At 39.2% G+C, this 17,633-nt stretch overlaps 3 protein-coding genes across 11 annotated transcripts in view; 1 reads left to right on the top strand and 2 right to left on the bottom strand.

Moving 5' to 3' along the window:
- TSPAN2 (tetraspanin 2) overlaps positions 1–4,671 on the top strand; it is a 26,184-nt gene extending 21,513 nt beyond the window's left edge. For 3 of the 4 annotated variants that reach the window (XR_007373214.1, XR_007373213.1, XR_007373211.1), the window contains 2 exons: positions 3,543–3,603; positions 4,558–4,671. The gene's annotated coding sequence lies outside the window, so the exon portion shown is untranslated. Of the gene's footprint in view, positions 1–3,542; positions 3,604–3,678; positions 3,788–4,557 lie in introns of those variants that run through there. The other variant, XR_007373212.1, reaches the window with a different exon arrangement.
- TSHB (thyroid stimulating hormone subunit beta) lies at positions 1,461–8,348 on the bottom strand. 2 transcript variants are annotated; one of them, XM_048925803.1, is made up of 3 exons: positions 8,236–8,348; positions 3,755–3,917; positions 1,461–2,233 (listed from the first exon to the last, which is right to left on the bottom strand). In XM_048925803.1, exons 2-3 carry the CDS (start codon positions 3,914–3,916, stop codon positions 1,991–1,993), a joined length of 405 nt encoding a protein of 134 aa, XP_048781760.1. In that variant the 5' UTR covers position 3,917; positions 8,236–8,348; the 3' UTR covers positions 1,461–1,990. The 2 variants fall into 2 exon arrangements, with proteins under 2 accessions (XP_048781760.1, XP_048781762.1); XM_048925805.1 differs by lacking the exon at positions 8,236–8,348 and having other exon boundaries at positions 3,755–4,564.
- The window catches only part of SYCP1 (synaptonemal complex protein 1), a 24,449-nt gene continuing 14,298 nt past the window's right edge, over positions 7,483–17,633 (bottom strand). For 3 of the 5 annotated variants that reach the window (XM_048925799.1, XM_048925794.1, XM_048925796.1), the window contains 13 exons: positions 17,464–17,545; positions 16,821–16,883; positions 16,518–16,580; positions 15,694–15,756; positions 14,793–14,909; positions 14,098–14,208; positions 13,256–13,348; positions 12,372–12,446; positions 11,885–11,944; positions 11,550–11,729; positions 10,953–11,090; positions 10,539–10,625; positions 7,483–10,453 (listed from right to left, as the gene is read on the bottom strand). In XM_048925799.1, coding sequence (XP_048781756.1) covers positions 10,310–10,453; positions 10,539–10,625; positions 10,953–11,090; positions 11,550–11,729; positions 11,885–11,944; positions 12,372–12,446; positions 13,256–13,348; positions 14,098–14,208; positions 14,793–14,909; positions 15,694–15,756; positions 16,518–16,580; positions 16,821–16,883; positions 17,464–17,545 — 1,276 coding nt within the window. In that variant the 3' untranslated portion in view covers positions 7,483–10,309. The remainder of the gene's footprint in view (positions 10,454–10,538; positions 10,626–10,952; positions 11,091–11,549; positions 11,730–11,884; positions 11,945–12,371; positions 12,447–13,255; positions 13,349–14,097; positions 14,209–14,792; positions 14,910–15,693; positions 15,757–16,517; positions 16,581–16,820; positions 16,884–17,463; positions 17,546–17,633) is intronic. The other 2 variants (XM_048925798.1, XM_048925795.1) reach the window with 2 other exon arrangements.

Genomic DNA, 17,633 nt, shown 5'->3' with positions numbered 1-17,633 from the left:
CATCCAACCTGGCCTTAAACACGTCCAAGGACGGGGCATCCACAACCTCCCTGGGCAGCCCGTTCCAGGGCCTAACCACTCTCCTAGTAAAGAACTTCCCCCTAACATCTAACCTAAATCTTCCCTCCTTCAACTTAAAACCATTTCCCCTAGTCCTGCTGTTGTCAGCCCTTTTGAAGAGTTTACTCCCCTCCTGGGTGTAGGTTCCCTTCAGGTATTGATAGGCTGCAATGAGGTCACCCTGCAGCCTTCTCTTCTCCAGGCTGAACAAGCCCAACTCCCTCAGCCTGTCCTCATAGGGGAGGTGCTCCAGCCCCCTGATCATCTTAGTCGCCCTCCTCTGGACCCTTTCCAAAATCTCAATGTCTTTAATATCAGCAGGTTATCAGCAGGTTAATTCTCAATGGGCACAATGGCAATTGCTGAGTATGGATGAGGATTCAAGCTGAGCATAACAAGTTTGTTTCCACCTTTCTGGCTGTAGGGATGTTCTGGATTTGTTACTTGCCAAAATAAAGCGAGTGTTTACCTGGATAGCTGAGAGAGCATACGAGTGTCTGCAGATGTAGATGATATCAACAGAGAAATCTGTACCATTTAATGCTCCCTTTTAGAAGAGAAAAATCTTTTTCATAATTACACATTTGCAATCGCTGAATAATTAAGAGAGCTCTACTGAGACAACCCCCTCTACAAGCCAAAACAAATGGTTGGGAAGCAGCAGTAAAATAAAGCTTTCAACAGTGATTTAACATATTATAATGTTGTATTTAATGGGGCTTGGAAGCTCTGCACGGAGCTGCAATTCTGAAGTCATTCTTATAATTCCTTGCTGATAAAAAATATTCTTACCACATCGTTTGTGTATACAGTAGATTTGTTCTCTTGGCTGCTTCTGCAAAGACGTGCTGAATGGTGACCTTGTTCCTCACTCATGGAAGCATGGAAGGTTTTACTTATTTTCTGCTGGCTGTATTCATGTCTTCACTGCAGCCCTGCTGACCTACCGACTGCTCTTGGATCAGCAGATGTCACACTTGCTTGAGCAGATGCGGGTCAAACTGTTATGACCAGTCCTGTTGTAGGTGATAGGAATGAGGGGAAAAGCTGCAACTGCCAATGGATTCTGTATGTTTGCATTAGAGTCAGTTGAAGCAGGTGGAAACTGGCTCTCGTGCTCAGTGGTTGGTGTAGTGTGACCATAGCTTGCCACTGAGTCACCAGCTCTAAAGAAGAGGAAACATTTATTGTGTTACACTTATTTTCATATTCCTGTGCGTGTTCAGCACATGTGATGGGACTCAGCCCCCCCAGCACGCTGCAGGGGCTGGCTGACCTGTGTGGGGAAAGAGAGCTGCTTTCTGAGCTTCACTGACCGCTGCTCTTCCAGAGAACAGAGTAGCAAGGCTTTTCAGTCTAATAGCACAGGTAAGAGGAGCTTACTCTGCTCGAGCAAAGAGGTGAATAGCTATGCCTGGTGATGCTGATGAGCACAGCACTGGGCGATGCTAGGGATGAAGTAGAACTGTATGCAGCTGCACATGCTTAGTCCTAGCTGCTGCGCAGTGCAGACAGGGTCCTCAAAACATCCAGTGTTACATACATGTAGAAACGCAGTTGCTGCTATAAGGGCTGCAGGGCTGTGTCAATCTAGTTGAAATGTTTAACACCAAGAGCACGCAGAGTCTAGTTCTAAGATATATCAATAATTTTGTTCAAGCAGTACCTGGAGATCATGAGCAAAGGCCCATACATACACAGTTATTTCTTCTTCCCTAAGGCAAATTATGGTTGAGCACTAAATAAGAACCTTCAGACCCGTGGTTCTGCTTCTGCGTGTCGGAATATCCAGTTCATTACAGTAACTCCAGTGATCTCTCTTCAGAATAAAACGTTGTGCACACCAGTTTGCAAACCTGTTATGAAATATTGTTTTATTTATCTTGGTTCTGAGCAGAGAGGTACATTTCTGCCGTGTTCTGTTGGAAGCTCACATGTTACAGAGCTTCTGTGGCTTAGTGCAGTAGTTTGTCCTAACCTTCTCGTGAACACAGTCACTGTAGTCAGTGTTACATTTACCACACTTGCAGCTTATGGCCACGGGGTAGGAATAGTAAGGGATGGCGTGATGAGGACAGCCCGGAATCAGTGCTGTTTGATACAACATCTCTTTATATGTGCACACGTTTTGGGACAGAGCACTTTTGAGTAGCAGCTTCTTGCCATTGCTGTCCTACAAAGAAAAGAGAAATGTGTTGTTTCACTGAAGTGTACACGAATGTCAAATGTCTTCCCTTGACACGCTCTCAAATGTGCAGAAAGCAAAGCCTCTTTGTGCTTACACTAGCTCTGAAATTTTGTGTACTTCAGATCTGTTTCTTTGAATCCCCATATGAAGGGAGCTCTCTACCTGCAGTAATGCTCACTGTGTTTTTCTGGTTTTAAATAACCCCCTGCCTGTCTCTAAGTGCTCTCAGCATTTTGCAATACATATTCACAGCCTGCTGACCAGGGTGGAAGTTAAAATGCAGTGTTGAATAGCAAAGCTCATAGTGCTTGGCATGCCCATGTGTGCAGTGCTCTCCACAGCTGGCTGTCACAGCAGGGCTTCATTGCCTTTAGCACCTGACAGATTGGCTCAATTACTCAAGTAATTTGCATTAGCTGAGGGTGACAAATTGTAATTCATTTCTCACCTGAGCCGCCCTGACCCCACAAACTGCAGAAGCTCTGCAGCAACAGCAGCAAAAAGTTTGTTGTTATGCTGCTGTTACAACCTCCATAGTAAAAGTAATATTGATGGGGGAAGAAAGGGGAAAACAAACAACTATCAGCAATTGAATTGGGGAAAATGTAGGAAACTGTTACAGAAAGCTGGAAGCCAGAAGATAAACATCTGTCAGGACAAAGGCCAGCTGTAATGCCAAGGGACATTGCCAGGTGGAGACAAGCTGCTGATGTGAGTGCAGTCATCAGGAGCTGCTTGTGGCTGCCAAAGCAACATACACATGTACAGCACCAGCTGTGAGGTACGTTGTGAAAGGAGTAAAGATTTAAGACCGCCATCTCCAAGCTAATAATCCTTTGCTGGGTAATGCTGATTTTCACAAGACCTGAAATGCTGAAATGAGGGAACCTCAACACATTGAGGAGCAGATGAGAATGGTGGCAGTATTTAAAGGGCGGGTGCTGACCCAGGTAAGACTGGAGGAGATTGAGCAGGGATGGATGTCAGGCTATCGGGTTAGAGAGCAGAAAGTCGATACAGGATTTGAGCAATGAAAATTAGAGGATGAGAGCTAATTAATGCCAGTTGAGATGCTGTTACATAAAATAGGTCACGTCACACAAACCTGATTTTGTTTTTGGAGGGGATTACAAATGTGGTTGTTAAGGTAACTACGTAGATGTGAGGTCCTGAGTTCCATCTGTGCAGAGCCCTGCTGTCATAGAAGTGAGAGCTGTTGGGCAGTGTGCTGAACGCTGGCAGTTCTCCACAATTTCTGTAGTGTTTATTCACTGTAACTTTTTTTTTTACCCAGCACTGCATCATAATCTCCATAGAGCTCAGGAGCCTTGGCTTTTCTCACCCCTGCTTTCCCGGTAAGTTAAATAGAAACCATGATAATAATGATTTTTCTATGACAGACATAATTAGCCTGAACAAACTTTACATAGCTCTCCAGCAAGAATAGGAACTTCTTTTCTTGATGGCTGTTGTGGAAACCACCTAAAAGAGAGGAACATCCTGTACCCGAGTCATGCAGAATCCGGCGCAGATGGTGGTGTTGATGGCCAGGCAATAGGCGCACTCCCGTTTCTCCACATGGATTGTGTACTCTGAAGGAGCACAAAGTGATGCTGTTTGACCAAAGGTCAGGCCAAAGAGGAGAGACATCATGAAGAAGGGACTCATGCTAGACAGGAGGGGGAAAAAACAGAAACCTTAATTAAATTAGATGTGCCTTTGTGTCCTTTCCTTAGAATTTGATGAGAACAGTTCTGACAGTCACATAGAAGAAGTAATCTCAACTTTTTCAGCCACAGCTTCACAAATTCTTTCTAATCCTGGAAATGTAATTGAAATAATTCTAACCACTGGACAGACAGAGGACAAATAGCTCGAACACAACATGTGCCATATTCACCTTGTTCCCACTGAAACATGTGACATAGAACTTTTCATAACTGGTGATAAAACACTGTTGCAGAGGAATAGTAGTAGGTTTTCCTATCCTTTCCTGATAAAGGATTTGAAACCGTGACGCATCAGAGGCTGTGAGCTCTAGAATTAACCAAAGCTGTTAAGATAATCTCCTTAATCTAAAAAATTTTCTAAAGAAGGCATCTTATCAAATGTTCAAGGTAGAATAAGAAATAGTTGTGCATATCAGACATACCCCTGTAATTTTTACGTTCAAGCTGGCTTAAAAGCACGATGAAATTGGAGCACGGGCAAGAATTAAATAATAGATGCAAGCAAATTACAACAGAGAACACCAGCAAAAAGTTCAAATCCATGAATCCACACTTAATCCCTCTGTTCCCGTTTCCCAGGCCTGCTCAGGAATCCCAGAAACAAAGCTTTGCTTGGCTCCAGGACAGTTTCAGGATCTTCTCTCTCTCTCTTTGGAACTACAAATTCTACATGACAGAGTCTACAGATATCTGGAATCACCCTCTAGTCTCTTCCAGCCGTCGTTTTCCTATAACAAAAGCCATTTGTTACACGATCCAGTTTACCCTGTGGCTGCAGTCGTACAAGTCTGGAAAGACCAACCTCTTGTCAGCTGAATTCTTCCCTACTTCAGGAGTCTGATTCTGCCTTGAGCTGGGAGAGGCGGTGATCTAGCACCAGCTCTTGTGTGCTTTATACACTCCAGGCTAATTCCAGGCTTATCTTCCTGTTTATATAATTGCATCTGAATTGCTGCTTTCTTATCGCAGAGCCATCTATTGAAAATTCATACTAAACCACAAAGCAAATGTGATAGGAGCAAACGTGTCCATAATATCTTAACCTGGAAATTGGAGCTGGAAATCTAATTATGTTAACAGTCAATCTTTCTCCTGGGCTTTTAAACTAACCACTGCTTTTAAAAGCTTGCTATTGATTAATTTGCTGCATAGGACAGCAATGTGATTGCAGTCAGGCTACCGTGGAAATGGAGCCATCCAGAATCACACCTGACTAATTCTACTCTTACGTTTTTTGGAAAATCTGGTTCATTCAGTATGTTCACTACCTGGCAGGCACAAGTGAGGGATGCAGCACTGTATGCATAAAATAAATCTCAAATCCAAGCAATTGATTGCTTTATAGCGTGGATAGGTAAAGTTTCACTTATTTACTAAAAAAAAAAAAAAAAAAAGCAACAAAAAACCCACAAAAAAAACCAACAATAAAAAGCCACGCAGGCAAATTATTGAGCAAGCACTGAAGTGAAAACAATTTGCTGAAATACTGAGGATCAATTGGTTTTGAGATGCCGCTTTTTGTAGCACGGTGAGAAGCAAAATGTTGTACCAATGTCATTGAAACTAAAATATCCACTGATGGGGGGGGGGGGGGGAGGGAACATTCCTGGTTGGAGCTTTGAGAAATACCAAAGAGGAGCAAAGTGAGGAGGGCGTTGAGTTAGTATGCAAGTCTTGCACTGATTTAGCACAGAGCCACTGTAACCTGCTGGTTCGTCCGTGTCTGGCCAACCTTCTCGCTGTGCCCTCACTGTGGCTCTGTTGCCCACCAGCCCCATGGGTCACCTCCCTGCCAGCTGGACTTGGCTTTCATGCGTGCCTTAGGCAGGTCAACCACTTTGTTGTCTTACGTGGCCGTAAGGAACACGAGAAAGTTGAACAGCGTGTTGTGCTGGGCTGTTGGAGGAGTGAGCCAGTCAGTCCTAACGAGCATCTGCCCAATTCCTGAATGGCGTTGTCTCCTTTACCAGTGGTTTCAGACTGCTGCACGCGACTTTGTGTCCTAAGCTAATTTCTGTGGGATTTTGTGTGTAATGTAATGAAGTTCTTGTTCATTTAGGATTAGCCAAGTATTTGCTGTTTTGATGGAGTCTTTAATTTTGGGCTAATTTCTACCATGGATCCTCAGGAATTAAGAAGCTTGTAGACATGAACATGGTATTGTTTGGAGACTCAGTGCCATCTGTCCAGCTAGACCTGGCAACAGAAGGTTTTGCTGCTCCTCCTATATGTTATTTAGCTTTGTATCTTTCTGAGCTGTCTTAAATGTAGTACAGGCTGTATATGCAGTACAAACATACGAACACGTGCAGACAGTGATATGTGTGTCATGCATAGGTGTGTGATGTATTTGTGTGGGTTTGGTTGTATAAAACTGCAATCAAAGGAAAAGATTTCGCCTTGATTTTGGGAGATGGAGCTGTTTTGTGTACAGAAAGAACCACACATCCAGGTTTAAAGTGCCTTCAACGTATGCTAACTATTTTGCATGTCAAAAGAGGATGGTAGATGGAAAAGAGCATGAAGGCATATATCCCTTACTGCTCTGAATTGCCAGCTCTTCCAGCTCAAGAAAAATGAGTGTAATTGACTGGGAGGGGGATTCAGATTGGGGAAAAAAGGGTTCTGAATTTGCTGTAAGAATATTTCATGACATGTTCTCCTCTGGAAACTTGGATAGCCAAGAAAAGAAAAAAAAGAAAAGAAGAAATGTTTGCAAGTATATCTTGGTGAAGATAAGAAAGATGATAGAGACGGTAAAAATGATAACAGTGAAGGGGAAAACAAACAACTATCAGCAATTGAATTGGGGAAAATGTAGGAAACTGTTGCAGAAAGCTGGAAGCCAGAAGATAAACATCTGTCAGGACAAAGGCCAGCTGTAATGCCAAGGGACATTGCCAGGTGGAGACAAGCTGCTGATGTGAGTGCAGTCATCAGGATCTGCTTGTGGCTGCCAAAGCAACATACACATGTACAGCACCAGCTGTGAGGTAGGTTGTGAAAGGAGTAAAGATTTAAGACCGCCATCTCCAAGCTAATAATCCTTTGCTGGGTAATGCTGATTTTCACAAGACCTGAAATGCTGAGGGAACCTCAACACATTGAGGAGCAGATGAGAATGGTGGCAGTATTTAAAGGGCGGGTGCTGACCCAGGTAAGACTGGAGGAGATTGAGCAGGGATGGATGTCAGGCTATCGGGTTAGAGAGCAGAAAGTCGATACAGGATTTGAGCAATGAAAATTAGAGGATGAGAGCTAATTAATGCCAGTTGAGATGCTGTTACATAAAATAGGTCACGTCACACAAACCTGATTTTGTTTTTGGAGGCGATTACAAATGTGGTTGTTAAGGTAACTACGTAGATGTGAGGTCCTGAGTTCCATCTGTGCAGAGCCCTGCTGTCATAGAAGTGAGAGCTGTTGGGCAGTGTGCTGAACGCTGGCAGTTCTCCACAATTTCTGTAGTGTTTATTCACTGTAACTTTTTTTTTTTACCCAGCACTGCATCATAATCTCCATAGAGCTCAGGAGCCTTGGCTTTTCTCACCCATGCCTCACAGAGATATCTGGCCAAGTATTAAGAATGGAAATTCCTTTTGGAAGTGCAGTAGATTGGTCTGAGTGGACCTTCAGACTATTGGGACTTCTGCTCCTTGTACTCATGTTAGCATCATATAATATGGGCACAGAGAGCCTCTTTCCTTGTGCCTGTTGTGAGGCATCCCTTGCCCTGCCCACATGTCAGAAGGCACTGGGTATCACTGCAGTTGTGTTCCTGTTTCTTCTGTCCTGATGTGACCAGACTTCTTCCTTTCACCGCTGACCTCTCTAAACATTTGCTGGGGGTGAGAACCCAGAACTTTCTGGGAACAGCAGGACAACGTGGCAGCACAACGAAGTACTGTGTGACAACCTGTGAGTGCACAAAGCTGCTTTCCTACAGGTTGCTAAAATTCATAGTTCAGTATCTGATGCCTATGGATCCATTTCTTTGGTTGCCCCCTTGCTGACCTGCAGACAATGCAGAGATGCAAAGTTCAACAGCCATCAGCTTTGTAGCTGTTTTCTGGAACAGCCACTTATGCTTTAAATTATTTATCTTTAACCTTTCTCTTAACTAAACCATTCTATTCAGTCACACCCCTTATTTTACACTTTCATTAAGTGAAAGCCAGTATGCTGATTTCTGTAAGAGGTGTTGGAAGTGGTCTCTGTAAATGGAATTAAGGAGCATAAAGTTCTTGGGTCTGTTACCTTGGGATGTCTGCAATGAGCCAGAGAAGTTCAGCGCAGGGTGTGTAAAAACGTAACAGGATTCTCTGTCACTGACCAGTGCCTAAAGTCAAAGTAAGAACAGTGTAGATCAGTTACCATAAATCATTTCTGGTCCTGTCAGCAGTACAACACATGGGTGGTTACAGTATAGAGCAGAATGAGCCAGTCTTAATTCCATGGCAGGCAGGCATACAGTACTGTGGACATTAAAGCTGAAACACGTCCGTCATTCCAGGCAGCAAACTCAGAAGCTATGCTAACTGCAAATAAACAGAAGCAGACAAAACCTATTAGATTTCTAACAGATTAGTATTCTGGTAGAGGAACTCTTTCCAACCCCATCCTATTGCAGGCCCCCTTAATATGCTGCCATTGTTTTTTTTTTCCATCAGGTTTTGCATTTAAACATGTGGCTGTTGAATTTTCAGAGCTCATCTGTCTATTGCCAGTCTCTCTGTGCTTGCTGGAAATGTAGCTCTTATCTTTTAAATTAGTAGATTCACAGATGACCGTTCTTTTCTTTCTCTCCTAGGATTAGCTGCAGCATTTCCTGTCAAGCACAGATTAAAAGGGCACCTCTTCTCTTTGCATGTGGTACAACAACAATTTCCTCTTACAGTCTTAAAATGCTTCATAGTCCTGTTAGTTGTTGTGGTTTGTGTGATAGACCGGTTATGTTTCACTATGGAGCACCAGATATGTCAGTTCCTGTTATTCTGAGATAAACAATGTCTGCATGCAGGACAAAACTAAAAAACAACCCAGACAGCTGTCAGTTTCTCGTGGTTGTGGTGCAGTTCTGATCTGACTGGCAATCCAAGAAGCAGCAGTGGAGAATCCAAATCTTTGTATGGAGGCTTGATGCTATGCAGGAACACTTCTTCTTTTTTCAGATAAAAATGTTTTATCTGCTCAGTGTGAGCACAGGTTTATGTTTCTCCTCTTAATAAAATCAAATACTTTGATAGATAGGAACAGAAAAGGCTCTAGGAAGTCAGGGATGACCATTAATACTGTGATGTGCACTGTGTTGTTGTTGTTAGAGTCCTTTAATATCTTTATAAATTTTCTTTGCTGCTTTTGGTGTAGAAGTTCAGTTGTCAAATGGAGCGAGTCTTGAAACTGCGAGTTCTGTAAGATTTGCTTGGATTTTCTGCCTCCTCTTTTGTGCTCTCTGCACTTTCAGCTGCACAAAAAGAATGAAATACAAGTTTTGCTGCCTGATCCAGGAATTTCTGTTAATATTTTTAAGATGTCTGGTTATTTGTAGGCTCTGAAGCACGTTGTTTTTTTTTGTTGTTGTTTTTAATAGTTGTGAAACCAAGATTAATTAGGGATTCATGGAGAAATAGATGTAATTCTATGCTTACCTAGCAGAAGCTGTTAGTTCTTAGGAAAGCTGCCCTGTGACTTTATCTGTGCCCTGATAAATGAAGGATCAACATACGGTCCCACACTTCGAGGTCAACAATTTAATGACATCTTAACACTGGTTACAGTCTTAAACTGTGTGTATGTATTTTGTTCCTAATGACACAGAGATCTTAAACCTTCATAATTCTATTGAAAATAGAATTATGGAAGTTTCAAAACTATTCTAACATAGGAGGAAGTAGCTACTGGCAACAAAATACTCAACAAGAAGAAAATGTAAGACAACTTTGGGTAAAAATGCTGCACATTAGCAGCTTCAGCATTTCATTTACTAAATAATATAGCTTTGTGAATTGTGTATTAAGAAAGAGAGAGTAAATTTAGAAGAACAAGACTGAATTTCTTTAAAGCCAGCATTTCTAGTAACAGAATTTTTTTGCAACAGTTTTCTTTGAACTATTCTCATTTCAATATTAAAATGTCTCCAGACTTTCTATAACATGAATAAAACACTGAAAATGCTCTACAGACTGTAGTTATATAAGGACTGTCTGAATCAAGGAAATTCCTGTATTAAACATATTGAATGTGGCAGAAAAATGCAACAAAGCACTAATGCTCAGAGAATACTGAGTTGTCCTAATCAAATAATGTTAGGGCACTGCTCCTTTTTTTATTTTTAAGAGAAGAGTTTTTCAGAATCTTTAATTTTTCTCTTCCTGTCCATTTTGGAAACTGCAGTCCATCCAGTCTCTCTCACTTTTCTCATAGTTGCAAGCTTCAGTGCAGAGCTCGGAGCTTTCAGGTTTGATGCAGTTGGTTTCTGAGAAGAAGAACAAAGCCATCCAATAGTTTCTAAAACAAAGATGATCTGCTCTTCATTTTGATCTATGTGAAAGGGAACGTACCTGTTTTGGTGTCATTGCATATAATTGTGAAGCTTGTGGATAATCTTTGTATAATTTTTTAAATACTTCTTCATCTGAAACAAGGCTCTTAAATTAAAAACAGAAAGGTTACTTCCTTATACCACATTCAAAAATCTCTTTTCTTTCCCCTTAGGAATGAGTATGAAAAAGAAAGTTAAGATATCACTATGAAACCTCAACAATTCCATAAAAACAATGTAAAGATTCATTATAACATTGGTATTTTTTGTCATAAAGTTACTAATTATTCATAAAATTCCAGGTAGAGACAATTAATTAAAAATATCCTCATAAATTATCTTATGTAGAGAAGCCCAAATGCCTTATTTGCATCCTCAGATACAGCAGTATGCATGAAGAACTGTTAACCATGCTATTTGTTCTGAGTTTTACCAGAAGGTCGCTGTGTTCAGAGCTATCTGACTGAGCATCCAGCTGTAGAAGCACTTTTTGCTTTTTCCTCTGTTCTGAAATCAGACCTGAGCTTTCACTTTGCATTTTATGTACTGGGGGAGTCTTTACAGTATATGTCTGGGAAAAAGATAGTATTTAAAATTACATTTTCAGTGGTAATGATGGAATCCAACACTAAACTCATAACACAGTTTACAGATACGTATCAAGGAATGATTGCCTTTCCATTCAAAACTTGAAACAAAGTCATGCACAGGGAAAAAAACAGAGAGAGAAAAAAAGCAGCAGCTGCAGAAGAACAGAGCTTCATGGCACACTGTATCTAATCTTTTTAAGCTTACCTGCAGAAATTCAGTTGTCAGTTTGAACTGTAGTCACTATAGACAGACTATAACCAACGTTCATGAAAATGCAAACAAACAAGTCTGAAGGAGAAAGCTTTCAGAAAGATATTGATAGTGAGTGGCAGCAAGAGCCAGACTGATTTTACTTCAGTGGCTCTTTCACTGGATGTTAAGCAGAAGGAAAAAATAGAGTCAGAGAAATAAGAATGATTCATCGGTGTGAGTTACAAACCTTCAAGGATCGTCTGACCAAAGGACTCTGTAGAAATGCTCGAGGAGATGTTTTTGTACTTTCCATCACGCTGGTTTTTATGGGAATATCACTCTGAGAGAATAGTTTTTTTACATTAATAGATGCAGAGTCCGGATCTGAATGAGGTTTAGGAGTCTCAGAAAAATGAGTTTGTATTTTCTAGAATTAAGAAACGGTTGAAAAACATTTCAGTGCCTTTTGTCCAGAGTGTGTTATTTATCTTATTTAACTTTATATTATCTAACTTCAATTAGATTGCTTATATGCATATTACCAAACTTTAAAATTGTTTAATGATGAAGCATTACAACTACCTTGTCTTTCTTTTCAATTTCAGGAGCTCTATTTTTGGAGAGGTCTTTTGCAAGATTTTCCTAAAAAGAGAGGCAGTAAATATTTTATTTGTATTTAGCTATTAGATTTGTTTAGCCATTAAAAATCTTGTTGGTGTTTTACAGAAGTTCACACAAATATGTGATCCAGGTTTGGTTCATCTGCATTTGAAAAATATGACTTTTCTGTTCCTGGTATTATTTCTTATACAACTTTTCCCATTTCTGATGGACAGTTCTTGGGGGTTTTACTCCCTCCATGCTCCCCTCACTCGTACTCAGGAATCATGAAAAACTTTCACCACCAGAAGGCATGGTGACTTCAGAGAGCATTAAGCTCTGATTTCAAGACTGCAAGACCTAGAATCAGAAACTCATTTCAGCTGTCATTGCTGCAGCACATGTAACTGGGCCAAGCACATCACCCATGGTGCTATACAAAAAAAAAAAAACAACCAAAATGCAATACCTTGTTTTCAATTTCTGCCTTAAGCTGTTCCTTAAGGGACGACAGCTCACTTTTCAAACATGATAGTTCAGTTTCCTGAAACCAATTAGATAATGGAAAGGGTTAGGTGTGCTTAACCTGGAAAAAAGAAAACAGTCTGAAAGAGACATTAATTCACAGTGATATTCAGTATAAACAAAGAAAATTCAATTTGCTCAAATAGAGTAGTTTATCCATGAAGTTGGTATGGTGAAAGGTGTCTAACTCACTTTGGGAGTTGATTCTAGTGCTAGAATAACAGATGAACACAGATAGAGTCAACTTTTCCTCATCTAAGAATAAATTAAAAAGATCTAAAAAAAATGTGTTACTTGAGTCACAGTTTCTATAAAAGTAAAGAAATATTGTATGAAAGGAAATGTCAGAAAAAAGACTACAGTTTAAGTAGCTGTTATAGAACCACACTTTTGTGGAAGTCTTGAGGGAATGCTTGCTCTCAGAATATTTCTCAAAGCTAAGTGTTCCAGAAAGGAAAAGGAGGAAAAAAAGTTATGCAACTGTAGACTTGAAATGTTGTTTAAGCTTGTTTTAAAAAGTGATCAAGTATTGTGAAACAGTTACTGTTCAGAACCATCCAAGGAAAGAATTTTGAATATTTGTGAGAAGAGGAAAAAACTGAAAAACTATTTAATACTAAAATTTCATAAGCAGACAGTGAGGTTAAGACATGAAGCACTTTTGAGTGAAGTAGACAGAAAAGCACACAGATACTGTAATTAAGATGCATTATGTTGGCCCAAAACAACCCCTCTTTTCTCAGTGTGGCCCAGGCAAGCCAGAAGGTTGAATGTTTTAGAAAAGCAGCCCTTCCATTTCATTCTCCAGCACTGATGAGCACTCCTTACCAAAGCTCTTTTCAATGATGCCTGCTCTTGCTCTTTTATCTTATATAGTTTTAACTCTGTATCTTTTTCTTCAACCATTTTATCATATTCATGCTGTATTAAACCAAGCAAACAACAAAAAAAAAAGGACATTAGTCATTGGACTAAGTGTTCTAGATCAATCTAATCTTAAAATGTTATTTAATTTTTTAAATCAATCTGTTCTGGAGCTGCAGGAAGCACTGTGAACAAACAGTGATGCCTCTGCAGAAATAGTACAACAGAAACTTCACAAGCAGTGCTGTGTGTTATTCTGTGGGGCAACACAGAGTGCTTTATCTCTGCACAGTGCTGTGTGCTCCAGTACGTAAAGCTGGACGCGTTATTTTTGTTACTGTGATCTGCTGAATGTACAGCAAAACAGAGTAATACAAATGTCCATTGAAATATGCTATGTTATAATGCTGAAGATCACTAAAGAGTCTCCTGATCGAAAGAAAAAATTGAAAAACACTGAAAATATTGACAAATATTACATTAGGACTACAAAGCACAAACTGTGCTTACAGGACTTTTTAAAGAAACCATTACCACCATCACATCTCATTATTACTGGGAGTTCAAATGTGCCAATAGCTCACACTGTGTTAAGATTCTCTGCAGCTTACACCAATGCAGTTTCTGCGGCAGTAGACATGTTTGCAAAATCTGAAGGTGAATTTGTTTTTAGAAGATGAAAAATCAAGAGTGTTAAACCTCATGCTTCCACACTTGGGTCTCTGACGAAGTTTTACTTTCTAACTTGTAAATTCTGGATTTGAAAGGTTTTTATTTATCATAATGTCCCATAGTAGGAAGCTTACCTTGTGCTTTTCCATAAGTGCCATCATTTCAGTTATCTTGTGTTGACATCGGATATCAGCTTCTCTCTGTGCTATTGTTGCTTCATCAGCAAGTAACCTCATTTTTTCTACCTGTTAGTAACAAGGATCTTTTAATTAATGCAATCTGTATACAGTCCCATTTAGTGAAATCTTCATCTGCTTGGAAGATCCTTTTCTAATCCTGCATCTTCTACATGTTTGTTGAAATGGAAAAATATAGATAAAAATGCATCCATTCTTCCATGGCAGACAAGTGTGATTTTGAGCCACGGTGCAATTTCAAACACTTGTGTAACATTTCTTTTATATTCCAATTAATATTTTGATTCCAAACAAAAAAAGCGTGGCCAGGAAAACACTCAAATGAGAAACATTATTAACCTATTTGCTTATTCTGTGCTTATACCAAGAATAGGGCATATGTGAACAACAGCTTGACAAAAATATTTTTTTAAACTGGGTTCTTATTTTTAAAGACATGTAAAGAGTCCAGATTAAAGGATTTAGTGTTCTAAAGCTTTGTTCACTGGCATACACAAGAAGTTCAATTTATGTTTACAAGGCTATTATGTAAGTGCAAGGAATCTCATGGATATAGCTTCATAAAATATATCAAGCACTGATCTTACTTCAAACGCTAATTAAAAGATGCAGAAAAAATTAACAACTCTCACCTCTTCAAGTAAGTTATTTTCAGTTACTCCTTTTGCTTCAATTTCTTTTTCATAAATGTCAACTCTTGCCTTATGTTGCTTGTTCATATTTTCCATCTCTAACTGTAGCTTGTTCACCTTTAGAGAGTACAGAAGTATTGTTATTTGTTCAAGAATTAATATGCCAATGGTTTGGTCTTTTTCCATTTTATTTAAGTAGAGCCGCTCTGTACTTTTCAGGTATGTGGCTGTATTACTTCCTATTTAATGTTCAGTTTTCATCTTAAGGAGTTGAACTTTGGCCTGAAGAGAGTTAGAAAATACTTGTAGAAACACAACAGGGAAGACTGCAGTTCTTCCATCCCAGTCATCAGAGCGGTCCTAAAACTAGATCCAGCAAAGCACAAAGAATCATTACAGTATAGAGGAACCCCAGCAGCAATCTGACACTGTCCTGCCTTTTAACAGGAGACCCTTTAATATTGCTGGTGTGGAAGGCTGGATAAGAAAATGAAGCATAATCAGCTGTACAGGCATAGAATCCTAGAGCAGCTGAGATCGGAAGGGACCTTGAAGCTCATCCCGTTCCAACCCCAGCTGTGGGCTGGTTGTCACCCCTAGGTCAGGTTGCCCAGTTGGTGGCATTACTGAGTAACGTTCAGTATTCTATCAATAAAATGAAAAGGAAAGGAGCTTATTAGGATCATCATTCCTTGATAAGTGATGTTTCCTGCAAATACCTGACAGCCCTATATCCGATGACTTCCAAAAATCGTGGGCTTATTTAGCCCTGTGGAATCCATATCATCAATCCATAAAACATAGAAGAATGTGCTTAACGTGTTTTATCAACATTAGAGACTTCAGAACTTCAGTTTTTGTGTTTTAACAGCACCATATATATGACACGAATTAAACCTACCTTCCCTTCATAACTACTTGTTTTCTTGCTTTCTGCAGTCATTTTCTTTTTCAGTACCTTATTCTGTTAAAGTGAAATAATAACAATAAAAGTGAATAGGGCTATGAAATGTTTTAGCCTCATACAGTAAGTCTGAATCCCCAAATTCCAGCTTTCAGCAAGCAAATAACTCTCTTCTTGTTCTCCACTTCAGATTGTGGAACAAATCTCCAAATGAAAGTGTTAAACTACTTTAACAATCAGATTTTAAGGAATGAGGGTGTAGAATAAGGAACAAAAACTAAGACACACAGTGTTTCCAGCTTTTGTTCAATGTAGCTTATATATAAATAAATGTACTCCTGTGTTATGCTATTAAGAAACAACAGATGTTGTGATCTGTTGATTCTCAGCAAGTGGTTTGAGAATTTTACTCTGGGAAAATGCTGCTGACAGAAAAATGTGCAGATGTCATAAAAAGAAATACAAACTTGTATATTTTTACAGTACAGTTGCTGACAGTTTGTCCAAATGCATGATTCTTTTCTAATGAGATGTATATACAAGTATGGTGTCATAGATCAATGATGCCACATGCTAAATGAAAATAAGAAAAGTTTATTAAATTTCTTATTACTGTAATTGCATTTTACAAAAGTCAGAATGATTTTACAAATCAAGTGATTCCAAAGGTGATCCTTCAGTTCTCTCAGAGGTAAGATAAGAAAGGAGATGTTATGAATTACGTAAGTATGCCTGAAGAAATCACACCAGAGGAGGACAGCTGAAGAACAACTTCAGAATGCCATGTTTTCTGTGTTCAATACTTCTGAAAATGTACTTACCTCCTGCTGTAACTCTTCAATGCACTTTGTTTTGTTTTCCACCTGTTTCTTCATGGTGTTCAACTGAAGGGATATTTCAAACGTTAATTCATTGTTAAAAATGACTCCATGTCTTAGACACTACTGTGAAAGTTCTAAAAGATGCATTTGAAAAGATGTGATTCCAGTGAAACTGAAACAAACGCCAACATGTTATAATGGTTGGAGCTTTTACCATGAAGTGCCACAAGAATTTTTCCAGCCCAATATCACGTATTTAACATCAGCCAATCAGGTCCTCATGAGAAAAATTAATTTACTTACCTTATTTTCTAGCATCTTCATCTGTCTTTCCTTTTTCAGAATTTCATTTTCAATACTCTTAGTCTGAAATTATAATTGTAAATCTAGTCAGAACATTGTGACAACTTTTATACTTTCTTAAAGAAGAAAAATATGTAATTGCAGAATCGTTAATAAATAGTGTTACAATTTCAAAGCAGTTTCCTCAAAAAGAATTCAGCTGATTCTGTTTTGTATTTATTTGTAAACAAACAAACAAAAAACTAAGAAACCATCCCGTGTCCTGAATACATTCTTTGAATTTTATGATAAAATTTTGAAATCCACTGTGACGTTAAAAAAAAGGCGTGCTTTGACAATGGAGTAGGAAAGCAAAAACACTTAAACACATGAAGCTCGTATTACTTACTGTATGAAAATAATAAATAAAATTAGGCTCTACATTTGCCTAAAATATGGCAAATCTGGACATTCCAATGAAGGTGCTTGTCTTTTAAAGTGTCAGGGTACATACATGTGTTGATTCAATTGGTAGCAGCACTGAAAGAATAAAACCTCTTTAAGAAAGAACATCCCTAGGTAGGGCTTTGCAGAAAAGGAAAAAACAACCATCTAGATTACATCCTACAGGTGATGCTATATTTCAGATGAGAAACCATATTACATTTTCTTCACTTTCATCCAGTTTGCTTTTAACTTCTTCACCTTTCTTTGCCATCTTCTCTCTCAAAGACTCCAGTTCATTTCTAAATGCCAAATTAACAAATATTAGTAAATGTATATTTAAGGATATTACTTTTTCAATACAGCTTATTTACTATTTATCCATGATTT

Source organism: Lagopus muta, chromosome 24, assembly GCF_023343835.1.
Source record: "Lagopus muta isolate bLagMut1 chromosome 24, bLagMut1 primary, whole genome shotgun sequence".
In the NCBI taxonomy this organism is placed as follows: domain Eukaryota; kingdom Metazoa; phylum Chordata; class Aves; order Galliformes; family Phasianidae; genus Lagopus; species Lagopus muta.
The sequence above is the reverse complement of the archived record's forward strand: the minus strand, read 5'-3'. Positions and strand labels throughout refer to the sequence as shown.

Excerpts from the sequence above, each read along its gene's own strand:
- TSHB (XM_048925803.1), bottom strand. The coding sequence starts at position 3,916 with ATGAGTCCCTTCTTCATGATGTCTCTCCTCTTTGGCCTGACCTTTGGT. Across the intron at positions 2,234-3,754 it reads CCGGATTCTGCATGACTCGG|GACAGCAATGGCAAGAAGCT; the intron begins GTACAGGATGTT and ends TTTTCTTTGTAG.